This window comes from Myotis nattereri (genome assembly GCF_964212035.1).
Source record: "Myotis nattereri genome assembly, chromosome: 21".
Taxonomy (NCBI): domain Eukaryota; kingdom Metazoa; phylum Chordata; class Mammalia; order Chiroptera; family Vespertilionidae; genus Myotis; species Myotis nattereri.
Window position 1 is genome coordinate 10,034,131 of NC_138097.1, and position 25,310 is coordinate 10,059,440.

The 25,310-nt window shown below is 44.4% G+C and overlaps 1 protein-coding gene across 1 annotated transcript in view; it reads left to right on the top strand.

The window, feature by feature from the left end:
• CRTC3 (CREB regulated transcription coactivator 3) overlaps window positions 1–25,310 on the top strand; it is a gene marked incomplete at its 5' end in the record, with an annotated part of 1,283,408 nt that overhangs the window by 34,632 nt on the left and 1,223,466 nt on the right. Inside the window, one exon of the mRNA XM_081114743.1 lies at window positions 20,409–20,528. Within this exon, the coding sequence (XP_080970869.1) occupies window positions 20,409–20,528 (120 nt within the window). The remainder of the gene's footprint in view (window positions 1–20,408; window positions 20,529–25,310) is intronic.

Sequence of the window (25,310 nt, forward strand, 5' to 3'; positions counted from 1 at the left end):
GGAGGTTGGAGTGGGGAGTGTTCCAAGCAAAAGCAACAGCACTTGGCAAAGCCAGGAGGCAAGAGAAAAGCATGTCCTGTTTGAGGAACTGGAAGTTTGGTGAGACTGGAACATGGATTGAGTGTCAGGTGGGGGTGGTGACAGATGAGGCCAGAGGGTGAAGCAGGCAGCACATCACGAAGGACTTTCCTGTCTTTGTAAGGAATTTAGATCTTGTCCTGAGGGCAGTGGAAAGCTGTTGGAAATATATTTATTTGCTTGATCACTTATCCTTCCAAATTAATTTTTATGTAAAAGTAATACATGTTGGTTGCAAAAACTCAAATAATTCAGAAGCACATAAATGAAAAGTAGAAATCTCCCTTCTTTTTTTTTGCACTTTCACCCAATCTAATCCCCAGAGTTACCCACTGCTGTTTCTTTTGCACCCTTTCAGAAGTTTTCTGTATGTATATATGCAAGCGCACAAATGGAATCATGCCAGAATGAATAACTTCCCCCCTGAAAAACAAAACAAAACTTGTGCATTGTGGACATCTTTCCATGCCCTTGACCGGAACCGAACTTGGGACCCTTCGGTCCGCGGACGGATGCTCTATCCACTGAGCCAAACCGCTAGGGCCTAACACTTCTTTATAATGATTATTTGGGGGAAAGAATTGTAATTTTTAGAAGCTAACCCAGAAGGCTATAAACTGAATCATTGCTTTTTAAAAAATTATAATAGTGATCCATTCTCATAAGAGTTCAACCAATCCAATAAATAATGAAGTTCAAAGGGATGAGTGGTGGGTTAGTGAGGAGAAAGGCCGGCGGTGTCCGCGGTCTGTTAAGCTATATACTGTTTTCAGTGGTGGCTTCGCATGACTTTGTATAGCTGTCCTGTCATTTAACAGTCTCTTATTGAGGGACATTTAGACTATGTCTAGTTTCTCACTATTACAAAGCAGAACTGCAGCGAACATCCTTGTTACATATATCTGTGGGTATTTATGTAAACGTGTCTGTAGTATATGTTCCTAGAAGTAAAATAGCTCGGGAGGGGGGTTTGTACATTTAAAATTAAGGTCGGTATTCCCAATAGAAGTAGTTACACTTTCTGTTCCCATCAGCATTATGAGAGCGTCTGTTTCTTCATGTGAACTTCATCATGGCACACATATATCCGTTTTTTAAAAATCATGGTAAAAAACACATCACATAAAATTTACCATCTTTACCATTTTTAAGTGGGCAGTGTTAAGTATATTCACATTATAGTGCAAACAATCTCCAATCATTTTCATCTTGTAAAACAGAAACTCTATTTCCATTAGACAACTCCCCATTTCCCCCTAACCCCGCCCCTGGTAGCCACCATTCTACTTTCAATTTTATGAATTTGATCACTCTAGGTACCTCATATAAGTGGAATCATACAGTATTTGTCTTATTATGACTGGCTCATTTTACTTAGCATAATGTCCTCCAAGTTCATTCATGCTGTAGCATGTGACAAGATTGCTTTCTTTTTTTCTTTTTTTTTTAAGACTGAATATACTCTGTTGTATGTATATACCACATTTTGTTTATCTATTTATTCATCAAAGGACATTCGAGTTGCTTCCGTCACTTGGCTATTATGAATAATGCTGCTATGAACATGGGTGTGCAAATGTTTCTTTGAAATCTTGCTTTCAACTCTTTTTAATATGTATTTAGGAGAGGAATTGCTGGTTCATATGGTATTTCTGTTTTAAATATATATTTTTAAAATATATTTTTATTGATTTCAGAAAGGAAGGGAGAGGGAGAGAGAGATAGAAACATCAGTGATAAGAGAGAATCATTGATTGGCTGCCTCCTGCAATGTCCCCTACTGGGGATCAAGCCTGCAACCTAGGCATGTGCCCTGACCGGGAATCAAACCGGGGACCCTTCAGTCTGTAGGCTGATGTTCTATCCACTGAGCCAAACTGGCTAGGGCTATTTTGAAGAACAGCCATACTCATTTATATTCTCACTGGTACTACACAAGGGTTCCAACATTTGTTATTTTCTGTGGGTTTTTTTAAAATAGTAGCCATCCTAATGTGTGTGAGGGGGTATTTCATTGTGGTTGTTTGCATTTCTCTAATGATGAGTGATGTTGAGCATCTTTTTATGTGCTTATTGGCAATTTGTATGTCATCTTTGGTGAAATGTCTATTCATTACATACATCTTTTAATCTTTGCCAAAATAATGGGAAAAATGGCATCTTGCTTTAATTGGCATTTCTTTAATTATGAGTGGAACGTATCCATTTACTCAGTAAGTAAATATTGAGTGGCTCCTATGTGTCTGGCACTGTTCTGAATTGCTAAGGACGTAACACGAAAGATAGGTTGAGCATCTCTTTTTTAAATATTTTTTTTATTGATTTCAGAGAGGAAGGGAGAGGGAAAGAGATAGAATCATCAGTGATGAGAGAGAACCATTGATTGGCTGCTTCCTGCATGCCCCCTACTGGGGATCCAGCCTGCAACCTGGGCATGCGCCCTGAGGGGAATTGAGTCCTGACCTCCTGGTTCATAGGTTGAAGCTCAACCACTGAGCAACACCAGCCAGGCGAGCCTCTCTTTATGCTTATTTGACCATTTGTATTTCCTGTTCTGTAGACTTTGTTTTTAAGTCGTTTGCCTGTTTTCTTATTGAATACTTTATCTTCTTTTGGTTGTAAAAGCTCTTTACTATATACAACCATGTGCCGCTTAATGATGGGAACACGGTCTGAGAAATGTGTCCTTAGGCGGTTTTGGGGTTGTGCTAACATCCTAGAGCAGTGATGGTGAACCTTTTGAGCTTGGCCTGTCAGCATTTTGAAAAACCCTAACTTCACTCTGGTGCCGTGTCACATAGAGAAATTTTTCGATCTTTGCCACCATAGTAAAACAAAGATTTATATTTTTGATATTTATTTTATATATTTAAATGCTATTTAACAAAGAAAAATCAACCAAAAAAATGAGTTCGGGTGTCACCTCTGACACGCGTGTCATAGGTTCGCCATCACTGTCCTAGAGTGCGCTCACACAAACCTTGTTTATTTATTCATCAAAGGACATTCGAGTTGCTTCCAGCCTGCTGCTGTGATGGTACCTGCACATGCTTTTAGCTTGTTTCTACCCGCATCCACAGACACCTGAATCATGGCAGTGATCTCTGACGTGAACTCTCTTTTTGAAATGCGAGTGCCTGACTTCAGCTTGGATTAGGCTTCTCAGCTTCTACAAAGGTTATTTCTATTTCCAACGAACAGACCGCCAGCCCGGCAGACTAGATAAAGAGCCGGGTTGCCTCCTTTGTTTGAGATCTTGGTTAATATGATAACTGACCTTTGGGGCTTTTTGTTCTCTCCCCGTGCTTTAACTCCTACTCTTGTGTTTTACATTCACCAGTTCACAGCGACCACGTGAAACCCTAAGCCCCGCCTTTGACCCAGGACCCTGCCTGCTCCTGCGCATGCGTTTGTGGGCACGTGTACATGCGGGCGGTAGGGGCTTGCGTGTGTCTGTGCGCGCATGGGGGTGGAATGTACGTAAGTGAATGCGGGCTTACGTGCGTGCGGACGTATTTGGAGGCATGCAAGGGGCCATGTGTGGGTCTGCCTGCATGGTGGCACGCGTGATCGCTAGGTGCGTGCGTGTGTATGTGAGGGCATACGTGGATCTGAGTGCATCCTGGGCTTCGTGCATGGGCATGAGTGTGAGCACGTCAGCGCATGGGAGTATGTGAGTGCGTGCGTGGGGCCTGGGAACATGGGGCCTGCGTGCGTGGGACCTGGCTGGGCGGGCGCTCTCACACATCCGGATTGATGTACATTTGTTTATATCAGTGATGGCGAACCTTTTGAGCTCAGCGTGTCAGCATTTTGAAAAACCCTAACTTAACTCTGGTGCCGTGTCACATATAGACATTTTTTGATATTTGCAACCATAGTAAAACAAAAACTTATATTTTTGATATTTATTTTATATATTTAAATGCCATTTAACAAAGAAAAATCAACCAAAAAATGAGTTCGCGTGTCACCTCTGACACGCGTGTTATAGGTTCGCCATCACTGGTTTATATATTTCTGCTTCTCGGTCCTGTGGTCAGTTATCACATTAACCAAAATCTAAATAAGTCAGAAGCCGTTTTTCTTCAGAGTTTCTTGCCAGTTGTTGCTGAAAGGCGTTGCCGTGGCTCTGTTGTCACAGGGTCTGGAGAAGGTCTTGGGAGCTTCCCGCCCTCCCCAGGCGTTTGTGTGGATCGAGTGAGATGGCCCAAGAACACCCCTTGCCAGGGCCTTCCGAGGACCCATCTCTGGGCTTAGGGGTTCCTCTGCTCCCTTACAATCCCATTGGGCGACCCTCCTCTGTGGGGGTCCGTTGTTGACTTGAATGTAGTCATGCGGTATTAAGGAAACTGTATTTCGTGTATTAGTTTTCTATTGCTGTGTAACAAGTTACCACAAGCTTAGTGGCTTAAAACAACGCACACTTTATTACCCGACAATTTCTGTCGGTCAGAAGTCTGGGGCTTTTGTGGGTCCTCTGCCTGCGGGTCTCGCCAGGCTGTGCCAGCCATATACCAGCTGAGGCCTGGGAGCGGGCCTCAGGCTCCTGCCGGGCTGTTGGCAGAACGTGTTTCCTGTGGCTGCACGACTGAGGAATCGGGGTTTGCCAGAGGCTCCCCTCAGCTCCTTGGGCCACTGCGCTTCCTTGCCAGGTGGCCTTCTCCAGCGTGGCCACTAATGTCATGGCAGCGATTTCTTCCAGGCCAGTAAGGAAATACCCAAATAGAATCACCCCACTGCCCTAGCCTATTGGCCAGAAGAAAGTCATGAGTCCTGCCCTTACTCAGCAGCTGGGAGCTACAGAAGCGTGAACATCAGAAGCCGGGATCCGTGGCGGAGGCCTTGGAGTCTGACACAATCTGCCATATATATATAAATTTTCCTCATTTAGTAATTTGTATTTTGGGGGGTGGGGGGAGTTTTCTGAGGCAAATGTCTTGGTCTTTTTATGGCTTCTGTTATAATTTATAGTATGTTTATAATGGCCTTCATTACTTCAAAATTTCTCAAACATTCACCCATTTTTTTTAAAACCCAGACTTTATTCTAATACTGTGACTACTTTGGAATATTTTTTTAAAATATATTTTATTGATTTTTTACAGAGAGGAAGGGAGAGAGATAGAGAGTTAGAAACATCGATGAGAGAGAAACATCGATTAGCTGCCTCCTGCACATCTCCCACTGGGGATATGCCCGCAACCCAGGAACATGCCCTTGACCGGAATCGAACCTGGGACCCTTCAGTCCGCAGGCCGACGCTCTATCCACTGAGCCAAACCGGTTTCGGCTACTTTGGAATATTGATGTGAGACTTGAAACAGAGATCCCACTTTTTTCCTTCTGTGGCCAACCTATTTTTTCAATTCTCAAATAGTTTATTTTTTATATGGTTCTTTTTTTGTTTTGTTCCATTGCTGTAGCGTTTTCTCTGTCCATTTCCACATCAGTGTAGTTGCTGAAGTTTTATAATATGCTCTTTGACTTTAGTTTTAGTTATTTGTGTTTAATAGATGTATATATACATTTGTGCATGTGGTTCAAGATTAAAGATAATCAAAAGACAATGCAGAGAAAAATAATTCCTTTCATCTCTGAACTAGTCACCCAGTTCACTTCCCCACAGACAACCCGTGTTGTCATGTTTGTTTATACTTTCAGGGCTATTTTATCTAGGTGTCAACAAATATGAATATAATTCACTTTACCCCATCCTTTTACCCAGAAAGTAGGTAACCATACGCGTTCTGTACCTTGCTTTTTTCATCTAGCATCTCATGGCAAGCTTTCCATATCAGCTCCCAAAGAACATGCTTATTCTTGTTTTTGTTTTGAGTGCACAGTAGCCTACTGTATGGATTTAAAGTAATTTATTCAACTAGTTCCTGATTGACATACATTTACTTACATACTTCTAAAAAATGTACAAACTATGTTGCAGTGAATAACCCTATGCACCTGTAATTTTATACACATGCAGGTATAGCTGCAAGAAAAATTCTGGAAGTGTAACTGCTGGATCACTGAGTATATGCATTCGTAGTTTTAATAGTGTCAGTTCGTCTTCCGTACAAGTTGTACCAATTTCACATCCCAACCTGCTATGTACGAGTTTGCCCACATCCTCCCCAACTCACTGTTTATCAGACTGATCTTTGTAAGTCTTATAGGTGAAAAAATCATATTTCTATGTAGTTTTAATTGCATTCCATTATTCTGGGTGAGGTGCATTTTTTCTCTATGTTTATGAATCATTTTTTGTTGTCTTTACTGCAAACAATTTGTTCATAGCTTTTTCCCTTAATTATTTGAGGTAGTTGATCTTTTTCTTCTTGACTTTTTAGGAGCTGTTTATATATTAGAAAAAGTAGAATTTTTAAAAAAATATATATTTTATTGATTTTTTACAGAGAGGAAGGAGAGGGATAGAGAGCTAGAAACATTGATGAGAGAGAAACATCGATCAGCTGCCTCCTGCACACCCCCTTCTGGGGATGTGCCTGCAACCAAGGTACATGCCCTTGACTGGAATCGAACCCAAGGACCCTTCAGTCCGCAGGCCCATGCTCTATCCATTGAGCCAAACCAGTTAGGGCAAAAAAGTAGACTTTTTCTGTGATATAAGTTGGAAATATTTTCCCAATTTGCCATTTGTCTCTTGACTTTCTTCATGATGAGTTTTTTTCTATGCATACATTTAATTTTTTAAAATACATTTTTATGGCTTCTTGTATTTTTGTCATGCTAAAAATTCTTTATTTCTTGTAATACTTTGTGCCTTCATCTTTACATTTAAAATCTTTGATCAGTCAGGAGTTTATGCTAACGTAAGATGTATATGTGGATCTGACTGTTGTTGTTTTTTCCAGTTTGCTAACCAGTTGTCTCAACACTGTTTATGAAATAATGACTTTCCTCCCACTACTTTAAAATTCTGCTTCTGTCATTTACTAAATTCCCACATATGTTAGATTTTGTTTTGGGACTTCCTATCCTCTTTTCTTGATTTATGTGTCTGTTCATACAAGAGAACCACACTGTTTCAACTGATTATTACAGCTTTATATTACATTTCAAAATTCTGGCAGGGTTAATTCATTCTCATGCTTCTTTGCAGTAATTTTTCCAGGCTATTCTTGCATGTTTATTTTTCCAGATGAACTTTAAAATCAGCTTGTTAAGATTTTTTTTTTTTAATCCTGTCATTAATGGGCTTTGTGCATCGGAATGATGTGATCAGATCGGTGATTTAGGAAGATTATTCTGACTGCAGTGTGGAAACTAGTTTGGAGGAAACAAGGTTTGAGACAAAAAGACCAGTTAACAAAGCTGTTGCAGTAATCCTGGATGGAGCGGAGAGAGAGGGAATTGAGGGTAGTAGTGGGTTTGAGAATGTTTAGGAGGTCGGAGTGACCAGACTTGGGATGGAGAGGGGTGGGGGAGGAGCGCTCAAGGATGACCCAAAGCTTCCTGGGTTAAGCGCTTGGGTGATATTACTCCCAGAGACGTAAAAGACATGAGATAGGGCTGCTTTGGGAGGAAGATGACAAGTTCACTTCTAAACATGTTGAGTTTGAAATGCCTGCAGGCAGTTCCTAGAAGAGCTGTGCAGCGGGCTGTTGAATATCCAAGTCTGAAGCTCAGAGAGAGATCTGGGCTGGAGATAGAATGGCATGATAGAGCCCCGAGGAATCCCAGCATTTTAAGGACGGCCAGGAAGTGCAGGAGCCTGTAAAGCAGACTGCAGAGGAACACCCAGAGAGGCAGGAGGAAAACCAGGAGGGCCTGGAGTCCCTGAAGCCAAGAGAGTAAATTGTCAATGAGTTTAGATCAGTGGTTCCCAACGAGGGGCACACGCCCCCCAGGGGGGCAATTTGATGTTTAAGGAGGGCAATTCAAGATTGAATTATTAACGGTGAATTTTTTGCATTTCTTATGGTTCTAAGGGCCTCATATATAGTCTATAAATATATATTGTGACATATTTATGCATTTCAGTTCTCTATGACATGTTTTGAAACTTTATTTGCTACTTTTTTATATCACTTCATATTATTATTTTGTTAAACAATTATTAGTGTTTTTTTCCTCAGTCCTTCAACTGTTCTTTCGTTCTTTTATTTTTCTCTTTCATGGATGCCATGTTCTTTGGAAGCTTGTTTAGATCAAGTTAATGGCTTTTTAGGCTTCCTCCACGTGAATAGGAGTTCACTTTTTGAATAATTAGAATTATATGTCACGGGGGGGGGGGGAATGGGGGGGCGGGGGCCTCAGGATGTTAGAGATGCTTAGGTGAGGCATAGCCAAAAACAGGAGGTTGGGAACCACTGATTTAGATGCTTCTGAGAGGCCAAGGAACTGAAGAGCTGAAAAAGTCCAGTTTGATTCAGTGGCAAGGAAACTCCATGGTTATCTTGGGGGCAGGAATTTCACTGGAGTAGAGGCGTAGGGGACTGAGGGGGGAATGCAAGTTGAGGAAGTAGTTGAGGCAACTCCTCCATCATGAAGCTGGGCTAGGAGGAGGAGAATGATACATCAAGTTATATTTTAGACTCCTCTGTCGGGGAGGTGTGACTGTAGTTAAATGGAGAGGGCACAAGACTTGTGATCCTAGACTTTGAGGACCAGGAAATACTAAGATGGATATAGACCTAGGAGATATTGGCCAACATGAACTGCCAAGAAGAGAGTAATCCAATTATAGTGTTGGTGTATGTTCTCTGACAGTTTTTTAAAAATATATATTTTTATTGATTTCAAAGAGGAGATTAGAGGGAGAGAGAGATGGAAACATCAATGATGAGAGGGAATCATTGATCGGCTGCCTCCTGCACGGCCCACACTGGGGATGGAGCCCGCAACCCTGGCATATGTCCTGACCTGGAATCGAACTGGTGATCTCTTGGTTCCTGACGCTCAACCGCTGAGCCACACCTGGCTGGGCAGTGACTTTTAATTTTATTGAGTTTTCTAATATTTTTGTTTGACTTTTTATATTTTGAGGTTCAGAGAAAGAACTAAGAAATTGAAATCAGTTCTAGAAATTTAATGGAAATTAAATTTAAATGTAAGGTTCAGACTGTATTAGTATGCTACCATTTGTGTTAAAAAGGAGGCGAAGTAATATATATTTATATTTGCTGTGTGTGCATAACTAGTATTTGGAAAGAGTCACAAGAAACTAACCTGGTTACCCATTGGGAGGTGGAAACTAGATAGAAGGGAAACAGGAGTTTGAGGTTGCCTCTTCACTGTCCATCTTTATATTTTTAACTTAAGAATGAAAAGGTATTACTTCTAAAAATAATTTGATCTAAGCTGGTTGGTTATCTTTAAAAATAATGGTTTCGACAGACCCTGAATTTTCTTAGTCACTGATGGCTCTGAGTGTCTGGTTTCTCGGTTCTTCTGCGTCTGCGAACTACTATGAAGTACACTTTGGCTTTGTAATGGTGAGATGTGAGTGTGTGTCTTTTCTCCCTCCTTCCCCACTGGGCCAGCAGCCCTGGGGAAGTGGACAGTCCTGGATCTTGGGTCAGAGAAGAGGACTTTGCCATGTCCTGGGCCCGCTAGTCACAGCCTGACCTAGTGGGCCTTTAGTTCTGTACCCAACTTCACTGTGGGGGTAAGGGAGTGGGGGTTCCCCACACCAGCAAGCAGTTCTCCAACAATTCAACTCCGTTCTGACACTATCTGCCAGGAAATAGCATCAGATTCCACAGATTAAGGGCCCAGTCCTACGCATACTTCAGATGCCAGGCTCAAGTTCATGTCCCCAGGTTATCCGTATCTTCTGTCCGACTTGGCTGCAACTGGAGGTTCCCATGGCCCCTCCCTTGATTCAGTAAATTGGCTGTAAGAGTTCACAGAACTAAGGGAAACACTTATGTTTCCCAGTGTGTTATAAAATGATAGAATAACGGATACAGATGAGCACGCAGGTGAAGACATGCATATGTAGGGGATGGTTTGTGGGAAGGGACAGGAGCTTCCCTACGCGCTCCAAGAGCTCCATTCGCCCCAGATCTCTCTGTTGAACCCCATCGTCTTGGGTTATGGAGGCTTCATTGCGTAGGCACCATGGATTCAATCAGAACTCCTCGAAGGAGGGCCTGGCTCAACATAGCTGAGTAGTTGGTTTTGTCTCCCCAGTTGTAGGCAGAGATGGGCACTTGCAGATTTTTAAAAAAGGCTTCCGCCTTCTGAGTCCTGCCAGACGCACCATTTGGTTGACAAAAGGAATGCCAAACCAACGTAACCCGGAGTCTCCACTCAAGCCACCAGACTCACTGGCAGTTTTTACTCAAAAGGAGAAACTTCTCTTCCACTTTTGGTAGATAGATTGCTTCCTCCTGGAAGAGAACGATCTTACAGTAATGAATTTTTAGAAACCTCTCGTCTGGGCAATTCCCCCAAGGACGTTTCCAGATCAGCCTAAGGGAAAAACCAGAAGTATGGCTGCCTGACAAGGGCGTGGCCGGCCTGGGAAAGCAGTGGTTCCCATCTCCCGCGGCCCTGGGTGGCCCTGGGTGAGGATGCTGCGCAGGCGCTTGGCTGACCTGGAAGGGCGTTCTTCACTCTGTGACTGTCTGAATCCAGACGGGACGACACTGTGTGCGCTTCACAAGCAAGTAGCCAGATGAAAAAGTACCCGAGGCTCTTTTAAAGCAAAAACAGGATGTACTTTTTTTTTACTTTTTTAACTCAATATGCTTTATTTAGAATTGCCATGTGCTCTTATATCTAACTAAATATTCCAGATTATTTTATTCCCTCCAGAATATTTTCTCCTATGATACTTTTCTAGTTCCTTTGTGAAATTAGGTATTTATTTGTCCTGTAAAGTCATGTAGACAAAAGCATTTTAATAATATTTTTGCTGGCTGTATGATAGAAAACTTAACCTTCATCCTTTTTTTCCTATCTATAGAAGTTACTGGGTTAAAGCTAAAAAAAAAAAACAACAAAAAAACACACACACAAAAACCCCCCAACCCCACACCCTTAACTTATTAGTGTCATAATTTTATTTATAAAAATATTAAACTTTTTACCTAGAAATTTAAAGTATACCCAAAAGTAGAGAATAGAATAATGAACTCCTTTATACTTATTATCAGTTTCAATAATTTTTACCAGTTTAATTTTCCAGAGATATAATTGACATATAACATTGTATTAGTTTAAAGGCAGCGGTTCTCAACCTGTGGGTCGCAACCCCTTTGGGGGTCGAACGACCCTTTCACAGGGGTCGCCTAAGGCTATCGGAAAACGCATATTTAATTACATGTTGTTTTTGTGATTAATCACTATGCTTTAATTATGTTCAATTTGTAACAATGAAATTGGGGGTCACCACAACATGAGGAACTGTATTAAAGGGTTGCGGCGTTAGGAAGGTTGAGAACCACTGGTTTAAGGTGTACAACATAATGATTTGCTGCATGTATATACAGTTAACCCTTGGACAACGTGGGGTATGGGGCACCAACCCCCATGTAGTCGAAAATCTGAATAACTTTTGATTTCCAAAAAGCTTAAGTTGTCCCTCTGTGTCCATGGTGGATTGGTTTCAAGAGCCCCTCTTGGATACCCAAGTCCAAGGATGCTCAAGTCCCCTATTTAAAACAGCATAGACCCATGCATACAATCAGCCCTCTGCACCCACAGACTCCCAACTGTGGATCAAAAACAGTACAGGTATTTATTTTTTAAAATGTGTGTATATGTGGACCCGTGCATTCAAACCTGTGTTCTTCAAGTGTCAATTGTATTGCAAAATGATAACCATAGTAAGTCTAGTTAATATCCATCACCTCACATACTAGTAGTTATAAATGTTGTTTCTTGGGATGAGAACTTTTAGGATCTTCTCTTTTAGCCACTTTCAAATATATAATACAGTATTGTTAACTTTAGTGTCCATCCCTAGAACTTATTTATCTTAAAAAGGGAAGTATTTTGTGTGTTTTTTTAAAATATATTTTTATTGATTTCAGAGAGGACGGGAGAGGGAGAGAGAAACATCAATGATGGGAGAGAATCATTGATCAGCTGCTTCCTTCACGCCCCCTGCTGGGGATTGAGCCTGCCACGTGAGCATGTGCTCTTGACTGGAATTGAACCCGAAACTCTTCAGTCTGCAGGCCGATGCTCTATCCCCTGAGCCAAACCAGCGAGGGCTAAACGGAAAGTTTGTACCTCTTGGTCACCTTCACCCATCCCTCCAATAAATTTCAACATTTTAAAATTTTGTTCCATCTATTCCCCCCCCCACACACACACACTTTTTTTTAAATCCAACTCAGATCTCTTGTAAACCCAGCGAGGATCTTACGAAGGATCTTACCAAGTTCAATCGCAGTGGGGGGTCTGGTATGACTCAGATTGCAACAAGACTGGAAGGAGGGGGAAGGGTGGCCAGTGCCAGCCAGTGACTCTTCCTCATGTCCATTTCCTGCGGAGGAAGAGGCAGGTGATGGGATGGAACCAGGGGTCAGGCACTTTGGCTCCTTTCCTTCTTGACCTTAACTACCTACGTGACCGATCTGGCCTCTGAGGACACCTTTGGCCTTACTCTAATGGACAGTTGCTTTCCTGTTTAACCTGCCTCTGGGCCAGGTGCCTCCTGCCTGTCACTGCTAAAGTCTTAGCACACAAAACTCCTCTTCCCTTTCCAGTCTCTTTTTTTTATCGGTCATCACCATGAGAAGCAAACCAGCTCCTTCTGGATCAGTGGTTCTCAACCTTCCTCATGCCGCGACCCTTTCATACAGCTCCTTATGTTGTGGTGACCCCCAACCATAAAATTATTTTCGTTGCTACTTCATAACTGTCATGTTGCTACTGTTATGAATCGTCATGTAAATATCTGATACGCAGGATGTATTTTCATTGTTACACATTGAACACAATTAAAGCATAGTGATGAATCACAAAAACAATATGTGATCATATATGTTTTCCGATGGCCTTAGGCGACCTCTGTGAAAGGGTCGTTTGACCCCCAATGGGGTCGCGACCCACAGGTTGAGAACCGCTGTTCTGGAGGCAAGAAATGGACAGACCCCATTTGCCCTCAGCCAGCTTCTCCAGTCATGATTTATTAGTAGAGTTAAAAGGGGAACTGCACTCACCCTCAGCGGAAGGCCTTTCTCTCCACAGGAACACCGCGCACCAGGCAGGAAGGTGGGGGTGGGGGATGGGCAATGAAAACTTCTACGTCTTTTGGGGCTTGTGTGGCACTTTCTGGAAAGCCAGTAATAGGCTTTTTTTTTTTTTTTTTTTTTTTTTTTTTTTTTTTTTTTATTAAATTGATTTAGAGAGAGAAAGGGAACCATTGACTCATTGTTCCACTCATGCATTCATTGGCTGATTCTTGTATGTGACCAGGGATTGAACCTGCAACCTTGGCGTATCCTGACAGCCTTCTAACAACCGAGTTACCTGCCAGGGCAACAGTGATGGTTTTTAGAGGCTTGGTGTCTACATTAACCCCTGCCATGCCCACACCCATCCCTGAGGATTTGAAGCTGAAATTCTTCATTTTATAATGAAAAAGTTTAGCTATCCACCAATTTCAGTAATTATCAATATTTTTTCATTTAAACTTTTTTAAAATCAATATTTTTTTGATTTTTTTGCAGAGAGGAAGAGAGAGGGATAGAGAGTTAGAAACATTGATGAGAGAGAGAAACATCAATCAGCTGCCTCCTGCACACCTCCTACTGGGGATGTGCCTACAACCAAGATACATGCCCTTGACCAGAATCGAACCTGGGACCCTTCAGTCCGCAGGCTGATGCTCTATCCACTGAGCCAAACCGGTTAGGGCTCATTTAAACTTTTTGATCATGCATTCAAGAGTTTTGTATACCCAATCTGGGTATGTTTGTTTATAAATTACATACCACTCTACTATTACATGGTATACACAGAAAACAGGAAACTAGTCCTAACTGGTTTGGCTCAGTGGATGGGGCGTCCACCTGCGGAGTGAAGGGTCCCAGGTTCGATTCTGGTCAAGGGCATGTATCTTGGTTGCGGGCACATCTCCAGTGGGAGATGTGCAGGAGGCAGCTGATCGATGTTTCTCTCTCATCGATGTTTCTAACTCTCTCTATCTCTCTCCCTTCCTCTCTGTGAAAAATCAATAAAAAAACAAAACAAAACAAAACAAACAAACAAAAAAAACAAAAAAACAAAACAAAACAGGAAACTAAGTGGAAACAGCTTCTCACGTCGTCTTGCCCTCTTCACATCCTGTGTAACCCCTGGGGGGCACGTGCACTGTTTGGAGCCCAATGATTTAGAAACGTAATAATAATTTACCAAACGTGTACTGGAACCTGCTGTCCCAGACGCTGCAGGTGCTGAGAGAGACAGTGCTGGGCATGGGCGTGGTGACAGGTCCCCCGCTGCAGCCGTGGGCCAGCAGGATGTCATACTGACCTCTCCTGGGGAGAAGCATTTTCGAGTCCTGCCTGGGACAGGGACTTTCTCATCTGCCTTTTACTGAACAGGAGCCCCAGCATGAACCCGAGACCCTGTATCCTCAGCATGTTTTTTATAGTTTGTTGTTTTTTTCTTATTTTGACAGATGAGTTAGCCTGGACCTCTGAGACCATTTTGATTGCATTGAGTGTGTGTGTGTGTGTGTGTGTGTGTGTGTGTGTGTAGGGATCTTTGCTGCCTTAAAAAAACACAAAACATTTTATCTATCATTTTTTAAAGTAATATTTTAGCTTAGTTTGTCTTATTAGCTTTACTTCCCTTTTACCTTTCAATTTAAAGTAAGGACTAGGACGGGGCAACACAAGGGACATGGTGACAGGTTAGGTCTCAAGTCGGAAGATTGGGTGCCAGCATCTCCTCTGGTCTGCGCTGCTCTTTACAGCCCCTTCATCCTTCCAGCGGGGCTCATTTGGCCCTTCGGAGAAGACTGCACCCCAGTTCAGTTGGTAAAAAAAGGCATAGTCTCCATGCTTCAAAACAAAACAAACAGCCGAAACCGATTTGGCTCAGTGGATAGAGCGTTGGCCTGCGGACTGAGAGGTCCCAGGTTCGATTCCGGTCAAGGGCATGTACCTGGGTTGCGGGCACATCCCCAGTGGGAGATGTGCAGGAGGCAGCTGATCGATGATTCTCTCTCATCGATGTTTCTGACTCTCTATCTCTCTCCCTTCCTCTCTGTAAAAAAATCAATAAAATATATTAAAAAAAAACAAAACACAAACAAACAAAACAAACAACACACCACTGGCCCCTGCCTAGCAAGCAGCTCAGTTGGTTAGAGCGTCATTCCGATAGGTAATTGTTGCGGGTTCGATCCCCCATCAGGGCACATACAAGAATCAACCAATGAATGCATCGATAAATGAAACAACGAATCGGTGTTTCTCTCTCTCCCTTCATACCTCTCTCTCTCTCTCTCTCCATCTCTCCCTCTCTCTCTCAAATTAATAAATTAAAAACAAAACAACCACCCACCCAGGTGATTCATTGGCTCTGAGGCTTCAGTTCCCCTGCAAGACTGGACGAAGACTAGCCCCAAGATAGCGCAGCCCTTGCAGACTGTGGGGAGGAAAACCTTGCCTTGTTCCCAGAAGTTAGGAGCCTTACAGGAGTTTTGTGAACTTAAGACCTCGCTCCCTGGCCTGTGTAAATAAGCACCCACTCCTGCCCGGGTCTGACACCGCAGAGGGCAAAGGAAGAGGGCGGGGACCCGCAGGCAGGGAGGGCTGGCAAGGCCCCGGAGGCCTGACCCTGGAGATTTGTAAAGTATTTTGACGTTATCTTTAAGGTGCTGCTTTTTTATTTTTTTTCCATGGTGGTATAATACAGTCTCTACCCAAGCTATGAAATCAATTCATTCTACTCAATTCATAAGGTAGAATTAAACGGTCCTTTTAACCCCAAGGCAGTGAGTTAATGGCCTCTTCTTTGTTGTGGGCAGGTCTCAGGACTCCCTCCCCTCATCATGAAAACCAAAGGAGGTACTGGCTGTGGCTGGAATGATCTCCAGCTGGGCTCCCTCGTGAGGCACAGTTGTCTCTTTGTGAGACCGACTGACCCTTTTTTAAAGAGAGGGCCTCTGATGTTCCCCAGGAACTAGAGCCGGCATACAAGTAAAATGCCCTGTGAACCCAGGCGCCTGCCTGCCTCCCTACACCTCCCCCAAGAGAAGCGTATTCAGCACGAGGGGCTGGTCTTTCATGCACTTACCAAGATCTAAGGAGTAAAATTCAGAACTAAACCACCATCACAGGGCCGCAGGAGAGCCTGCAGAGCAAAAGAGTATGTGTGTGACCTAAGGCCCAAGCATTAGCTCACTCTGTCTAGCACCTTCCTGAGCTGTTCAGTTTCCAGCCATCTCCTATGCCACCTGAATGTTACCAGAGAGAGGGAAGCAGACGTGGACTCAGATATAGACAGGAATTGAGAATGACACCCAAGGCTGAAGGCGCACCCCCTGCTTGAGACGGCGTTCGCATGGCAGAAGGGAGAGTATGAGAATTTTGTTTGACAAGATGTACGTCGCGTTTGCTCATGAGCCATTGGCTAAAGAAAGTCACAGGCCCTGCCAACGTTCTTTTCAGCCTTTCTTCCCAGGCTGCAGCTTTCACAGGTGCCCTGGCGTGGGCAGCAGGTGGATGTCTAACTGAGGTCTCCGACCCTTGGGGGAGACTTTTGGGGAGGCCCCTAGCGTTGATGCTATCCTTGCTGTCCACGAAAGGACTCTAGGGCGGCCTCACCTCTAACAAAGTGCTTCCAGTATCAACCACCTGGACCTCTATCCTTCTAATGCCCAGTGTAATGGTCAGCTCAGGCTGCCCTAACACAGTCCCATGGCTGGGGGACTTCACATTTATTTTCTCATAGTTCTGGAAGCTAGAAGTCCAAAAACCAAAGTGTCGGTGGAGTTGGTTTCTGGTGAGGACTCTTCCCGACTTGTAAATAGCCACTTTACCGTGTCCTTACATGGCCTTCCCTCTGGTGTCACTTCCTCTTTTGTTTCGTTTTGTTTGTTAATCCTCACCCGAGGATATTTTTCTGTTGATCTTTTTGAGAGAGGGAAAGACAGAAACATCGATGTGAGGGAAACACATGGATTGGTTGTCTCCCACAGGCATCCTGACCAGGGCCCAGGCAGGGGAGGAGCCTACAACCAAGGTACTTGCCCTTGACCAGAATCGAACCTGGGACCCTTTGGTCCACAGGCCGATGCTCTATCCACTGAGCCAAACTGGCTAGGGCTCGTGTCACTTCCTCTTAATAAGGACACTAGTCCTATTGGATTAGAATGCATCCTTAGAACCTCACTTCAACCTCAAATACCTCCTTAAAGGCCCCATATCCAAATACATAGCAGGTTAGAGCTTCAACCCATGGATTTTGAAGGATACAATTCGGTCCATTAACATCCAGGATCCCTGGGATAAGGCAGTGTTTGCAGTACGTACTTTAGTGCTCTCAGCAAGCCTGCAAGAAAATTATCAGCAGCATCATTTCCACTTTACAGATAAGGAAGACGAAGTAACTTCTCAGTAAGTGGAGGACCCTGGACTGGAACTGTTGCTTTGGTTCCAAATCACATGTTTTTGAACTGCAGCACAGAATGTGGGCCTCATAAGCATGGGAAATGAAATGCTGACTTAATAGCTGTAAGGGTTATGTAACATATGGAATATTTTTTGTAAAATGACGTTAAGTACAAAAAGAGATCGCAAAAATGTATGTTCTCTGTGGGAACAACCATATAAAAACTATAGATAAAAAACTCTGGATAGCCCTAACCGGTTTGGCCCAGTGGATAGAGCGTTGGTCTGTGGACTGAAGGGTCCCGGGTTTGATTCCAGTCAAGGGCATGTACCTTGGTTGCGGGCACATCCCCAGTAGGGGGTGTGCAGGAGGCAGCTGATTGATGTTTCTCTCTCATCTATGTTTCTAGCTCTCTATCCCTCTCCCTTCCTCTCTGTAAAATATCAATAAAATATATTTAAAACAACAACAACAAAAAAACCTATGGATAAAATAGTCCAATCAGCATGGCTCAGTGGTTGAGCGTCGAGCTATGAACTATGAATCAGGAGGTCTCAGTTCGATTCCCTGTCAGGGCACATACCCAGGCTGCAGGTTCATTCCCCAGGTGGGGCACGTGGAGGAGGCATGATCTTAGGTGAAGATTAAAAAAAAAAAAACACACACACAGGATGTCCCCCAAAAATGTATACACATTTTGAATGATTATCAAGACAGTGTTTATAAAAATACATTTCATTTTCAAAATGTAATAGAATCTACAGACATTGTGTGTACATTTTTTGGGGACACAGAATATTGGCCTCACAGGACTCCTTTCATTAAAGCGAGATATTTTACATATGCAATTTAACTAAAAGTCTTATTTTTACATATTTCATAAACATTCATCTCTGTGTATGCAGTGTGCATACACATCACCTCATTATGTGAGCTGTAATGGTCCAGCCTGGGGTTTATTCTCTGACAACCAAAAATGTCCTTTATGCTGTCATTCTCAAAAATGTTAAGAATATGCCCCAGGCACCCTTAACAAAGTATTTTGGATCTAATGACCATGGGTTTATCTTGAATGTGCTTATCCTTTCATTCATGCCTTTTGGGAATCATGAGTTGCAAGTTTTCCACTTGTATTTAGATAGTATTCTTTTTCCTCTTCTTACCCGAAGCTATAAACTCAAATATCTAACACAACAAGTCAGTAAAGCACAAGAGCGGGCTTACTACCCACAGAGAACAGCCACTCTGTTCCAGCCCATTATTGCCACGTGGGATCCGTGTGGCCAAGATGTTTTGATTTTCCCCTAGAAGCTCCTAAGTCTGAATTTTTAATGTTGTCAATTCAATCAAAATTATGAAGTCACTGTGCAGAATAACTAGTCCCCAGTCTGTAGCTGTTCCATCTTATTTATTTATTTATTTATTTATTTTCCCTCTAAAGACATGCTTAGAGAGAGGAAGGTACACGCACAGACACACACACACACACATCGATTTGAGAGAGAAACATCTATTGGTTGCCTTCCATCTTGACCGGTAATTAAACCTGCAACCCAGCAATGTGCCCTGAGCAGGAATCAAACCTGTGACCTTTAGGTGCACAGGACGATGCTCAGCCCACTGAGCCGCTCCAGCCGGGCCCATTTTTTTTTTTTTTAAATATATTTTATTGATTTTTTACAGAGAGGAAGGGAGAGAGATAGAGAGTTAGAAACATCGATGAGAGAGAAACATCGATCAGCTGCCTCCCGCACATCTCCTACTGGGGATGTGCCCGCAACCCAGGTACATGCCCTTGACCGGAATCGAACCTGGGACCCTTCAGTCCGCAGGCCGACGCTCTATCCACTGAGCCAAACCGGTTTCGGCCAGCCGGGCCCATTTTATTTCTGTTACTGTATCTGTATTTCTGGGCACTGGATACTGCAGGTATCCAGCTTATTTCTGTCTTAAATTTCACATTTGTCACATTTCAGATGTAATTCCTCGGTTCTGGGATTTGATGTATGAACCCATAGCCCCCTGATTCTCCACCTCCTGACTGCAACAACGTATCTATATATATATAAGCCAAAGCAACCATTGCGACAGGTTGACTGGTTGGTATGATGACGCACTGGCCGCTAGGGGGCAGACACTCAACACAGGAGCTTCCCCCTGGTGGTCAGTGCCCTCCCAGAGCCAACCTCCCGCAACCGGCCAACCTCCCACGGTCCATTACCCAGCCAGCCAGTCCTGATATGCTCCAATCAGCCCCAATCTCCCCGATCGCCGGCCAGGCCAAGGGGCCCCACCTGTGCACAAATTCGTGCACCAGGCCTCTAGTATTAACATATTATTTTTTCAGCTCTATCTTCATGCACTAAAGATTATTTTTTAAAATATGTTTTTATTGATTACAGAGAGGAAGGGAAAGGGTTAGAGAGATAGAAACATCAATGATGAGGGAATATCATTGATCAGCTGCCTCCTGCACACCCCACACTGGGGATCAAGCCCGCAACCGGGTATGTGCCCTGACCGGGAACCAAACAGTGACCTCCTGGTTCATAGGTCAACGCTCAACTATTGAGCCATGCTGTCCGGACAAGACTGCTTTTACTTATTCTGCAGCTGTATAGAAACAGCTTCGTGTGCTACGGTATTTTCTTGACCTTGACTCAGGTAAAGCCATAGAGTAAAATTACAAAAGCACTCTTTCCCTTTGTTTTGTTACCCGTTGTTGTTCCTGGGAGGGAGTGGCAGTTTCATGGTCACAGGCCAACCTTCTCCCCTTCTCTTTGCAGCCGTCCTTTCATCAAGCCGATAGCGTGCGGGGCACCCGCCACCACGGGCTGGTGGAGAGGCCGTCGAGGACCCGCTTCCACCCCCTGCACCGACGGCCTGGAGACAAGCCTGGGCGGCAAATATCCTTTCTCACTGTCTAAGGAGCGTATACATTTTGAAATGTTTGGGAGGTTTTCAGGATTTATCTTCCCTGCAATTCCTCTTTGGCCTCAAAAATCTTCATTTTATCTGATGAATGGAGGCAATGAAAGTAAGTAACTTGGAACCTGGAAACACCTCTGCCGCCATTGGGAAGATTGTTATAGGTGTTTACCACAGCATCAGTAAGATTCCGTTTCATGGAGTAACTGGACATAAGCAGCATATAATGCAGCCCCATTGCAAGGCTTTCTCTACATTTTCTTGAGAAATGAGTAACGTCAGAGTTAAACCTGACTTTGAACCAGCTTTGAGAGAGTCTGATTCAGTTATCTCGCTGGAACAGATACACAGACATGTATTTAGTTTTCTTTATGTTGACCTGCTGTTAGAATTTACAGATAAAATTGCATAGGCTTTTCTATTTATGGACTTTCAAATTCAGTAAAGAACAGCTGAAATAGATAGCCGGTATTTAGGAAAATTCCTATACGGTGATGCACACTCCTGGGCCAGTGGTCGGCAAACTGCAGCTCGCGAGCCACATGTGGCTCTTTGGCCCCTGAGTGTGGCTCTTCCACAAAATACCACGTGCAGGCACGCATGTACAGTGCGATTGAAACTTCGTGGCCCATGCGTAGAAGTCAGTATTTTGTGGCAGAGCCACACTCAAGGGGCCAAAGAGCCGCATGTGGCTCGCAAGCCGCAGTTTGCCAACCATCGGCCTAGGCTGTTAAGGAGGACTAAAGAGGCTGTGATCTCACCTAACAGTTTTATTTGACCGGTCCTTAGCAGGGGCTGGAGCTGGCGTGCCGATGGGCGGCCAGCATTGGGCAGAGGGCTTTGTGGGCCAGGACATAGAACGAGCATGCCGGGGGGCCCTGCTCTCCCTTCACTCCTCACATGGAGGTAGAGGAAGGCGCAGAGGCGGGGTCAGTCTGACTGCAGAGCCGAATTCCTGGCAGTGATGGTAGAATTGGCTTCAGAAGCCTAAAAGCCAGGAAGTGGGGGGAAGGGCACTCCTGTGCTGAGCACCTACCCATGCCAGGCACTGTGCTGGGCAGTTTAGATGTCATTTAGTCCTGAAGACTTACTGAGTGGTTTGTTTTTTTAACCCCCATTTTCCACTCAGGAAACTGGATGCCAGAGTTACTGGCCTAAGATTCCACTGCTGAGGTTGGAGGGGCCCGGATTCAGCCCAGGTCAAGCTGACTCCCAGCCTGGGCCCCTCCCTGTGCCACACGCGTCCACTCGCTCATGACCGGGACCAGACGCCGGGCAGGCCCTGTCGGGGAGTTGCAGGTGCACAGGCTGCTTTCCTTGTCCTCAGGCTCCTGGCAGTTTCCATCTGTTCAGAGCAAAGGATGTTCCCCAGGGAACAGTTACTGCTCCCGTCTCTCCGGCCCCCAGGGACATGCCCGGCATTTGGTCCACTGAGATACTCTGACTCCTACTTTTGTTTTTTTGTTATTTTTTAAAGGCGTTATTTTATTTATTTATTTTTAAATCCCCACCCAAGGGTGTTTTTCCATTGATTTTAGAGAGAGAGTGGAAGAGAGAAGGAAAGACAGAGAGAAATATCGATGCCAGAGGAACATATTGATTGGTTGCCACCTGCATGCGCCCCGACCAGGGCCCGAGGCCGGGGAGGAGCCCACAACCGAGGCACGTGCCCTTGACAGGAATCGAACCTAGGACCCTTTGGTCCACAGGCTGGTGCTCTATCTACTGAGCTAAACCGGCTCAGGCCTGACTCCTAGTTTTGTATGGTATGTGGCCATTATTAGGGAAAGTGAAGATGACAGCTGATGTTGAGAATCCCTTTCTGGAATGTGTAATAAGTTTTACATGAATGCAGGAGGGAAAGGAGAATTGAGGCAGTTCTTCAGCTAATTCACGCAGGTGTGGGTGGAGCAGTATGTCAAACCATTGTCCAGATCACTTGGAATTTTCAAGCAAAAGCCTTTGAGTGTTTCTTCGCTTGATTTAACAATATATCTTTTTCTGATTTCTCAATTTCCTCTTTCTATGTAGATGCTCTCTCTAAATACCCTGAGTGTGTGTGCGGGTGTGTAGTTATCTCAGATCCTTTTTGCAGCAAGTATAGTCTAAATATATACACATGCTCACAGCTGTTACAACCAAAGGAATAACTTAGAAGAGGAGGGGGTTGAAGAAAAGCCACAGAGAGGAATGTTCGTTCACCCATTGATTTAAGTATATGCTAGTGTCAGGCACCATTGTAGACATTGCTGATACTATGTAAAAAATACTATGGTCCCCCCTAACCAGTTTGGCTCAGTGGATAGAGCATCCGGCCTACAGACCAAAGGGTCCTGGGTTCGATTCTGGTCAAGAGCCCGTACCTCAGTTATAGGCTCCTCTCTGGCCGGGGCCCCAGTTGGGGGCATGTGGGAGGCAAGCAATTGATGTGTTTCTCTCACATTGATGTTTCTCTCTCTGTCTTTCCCTCTCTCTTCCACTCTCTCTAAAAATCAATGGAAAAATATCCTCGGGTGAGGATTAAAATAAAAATAAAAACTAATATGGTCCCTACCCTGCAGTTGCTGATAGTTCAGTGCGAGAGGTGGCGAGGCAAGGACGTGGTCACAGCACAGTGCGGTGAGCTAGAGTGAGGCAGCTCAGGGGCTGTGCAAGCTCGTGGGGGCAGCCTGAACCAGTCTTGGGGGGGATGGAGAAGGCATCCTGGAGGAAAGTCTGAGGCTTGAAGGATAAAAAAGAAGAGGATAATGTGTTCATGTATCCAACAGGTAGTTACAGAGCTGCTTCTCTGTGCGAGGCACTGTTCTAATCACGGGACTCAGTGGTGAATAGACAGTGCCCCTGCCTTCTTGGGTGTACTGTCCTGTGGGAGATGACAGACAGCAGACAGGCAAACAAAGGATTAACCAGTTAACTGCCACGATATTTTGAATTTAAAAAGATCTGCCGCTTGCGTCATAGACGCTTATGGCAGTTACCTGGCTAAGGAAATAATTTCAAATGGTCGTAAGTGACAGAGAGAGAGGAAAAGAGCTGGAAGGGAATGTTCCCGGAGAGGGATGGCTTGTGCAGAGTCCCGGAAGCGGGGGCTGCTCTGTGTGTTCAGGAGACTTTGTCTCTTTTCAGGGGAAATAGCACAGGATATGACTTGGCCCTATATGTGTGCCACTGTGAGAGCAGATGAATTCCTCGGGGAAGGAAAGGCAGAAACCCAGTTCATACACAGATAAGTGAAAGTTGTTCAGCAAACAGTACAAGTCTGATCCACAGATCATGCGATGTCTCTAGATTCTCTTTTTAAGCACCTACCTGGGGTCCTGGGACTGGACAGCTGAGTCAAAGAGTGTTCTTTTAAAAATATATGTATATTTGTATTGATTTCAGAGAGGAAGGGAGAGGGAGAGAGAGATTGAAACATCAATGAGAGAGATTCATTCATTGGCTGCCTCCTGCATGCCCCCTACTGGGGATTGAGCCCGCAACCTGGGCATGTGCCCTTGACCAGAATCGAACCCGGGACCCTTCAATCTGCAGGCTGATGCTGTATCCACTGAGCCACACCATCTAGGGCCAAAAAATGTTCTTTAAACATGGGCCTGGCCCATGAGTGAACAGTGAATCTCTTTTGAGGAATCGTGGGACTACGAGCTCCAGTTAAATACAAAAGTGAAATGACCTTCTGCGGAAGATATTAATACATTCAGGAGAACCCGGAAGGAGAGGGCTGTGGTTCCACCTTTCCTTTCATGGGCTGCAATCATTTGGTTGTGAAAGAATTTGCTGCCCTGGCCGGTGTTGCTCAGTGGTAGAGTGTCAGTCTGCACACTGAAGGGTCTTGGGTTTGGTTCCCAGTCAAGGGCATGTACCTGGGTTGCAGGTTTGATCTCACATGTGGGAGGCAACCAATCGATGTCTCTCACATCAGTGTTTCTCTCTCCCCCCATTCTGCTCCTTTCCTTCCCCCTTTCCACTCACTCTAAAAATCAATGGAAAAAATATCCTAGGTGAGGATTAACAAAACAAAACAAAAAAAGTATTTGCTTAAAATGGTTGCCATTGACAATTGTCTATTACCTCCTTAGTGAAGTTTTATCATTTGAAAGTATTAACACTGGTTTGAATCCTTGTTAGGACAAAAAGAAAAATTGTATTCAGAATTCTCTTGTCACAGCTATTTCTTGGCTGGGTGCTATTCTAGAACAGGCAAACTGGCCCAGACAGCAGTTCAGTGCTCTGATACAGTGATCTTAAATGAAACGAACATTGTTTAACAAATATCCCAGCTTCCTCCCAGCGTGGGCAGCCACACCAGCAGAGCTCTGGCCCAGGGAGATCCCTCCTGCGGTGGGCGGCCATCCCCGCAGAGGAGGCTGGTGCCTGAGCCCGGCTGTTGGCATGGGTGGGCAGTACGAGCCAAGACCAGGGCACTGCCCAGCAGACTTCCGGCCAGGGCCACACTCACGGCAGGAGAGAGGCACTGCCGGGTCCCTGGCGAGACCTGTTGTCAGAACTCGGAACCACGAGCTCTCCTCCCTCTGCAGCTGCTCCTCTCTGGCAGCCCCTCACTCCTCAGTCCTCACGGCAGCGAATGCATATCCCAGATGCCACCTCGTTGAATTTCTGAACTATTAACATACATTTACGGCAGATATAATAGTATCTCAGACCTGTGGGTAATACACTGAAAAAGAAGGGAAACACGATGAATTATAGAAACTGCCTTCCTCTGAAAGGATGTGTCTGCCCTAGCTGGTTCAGCT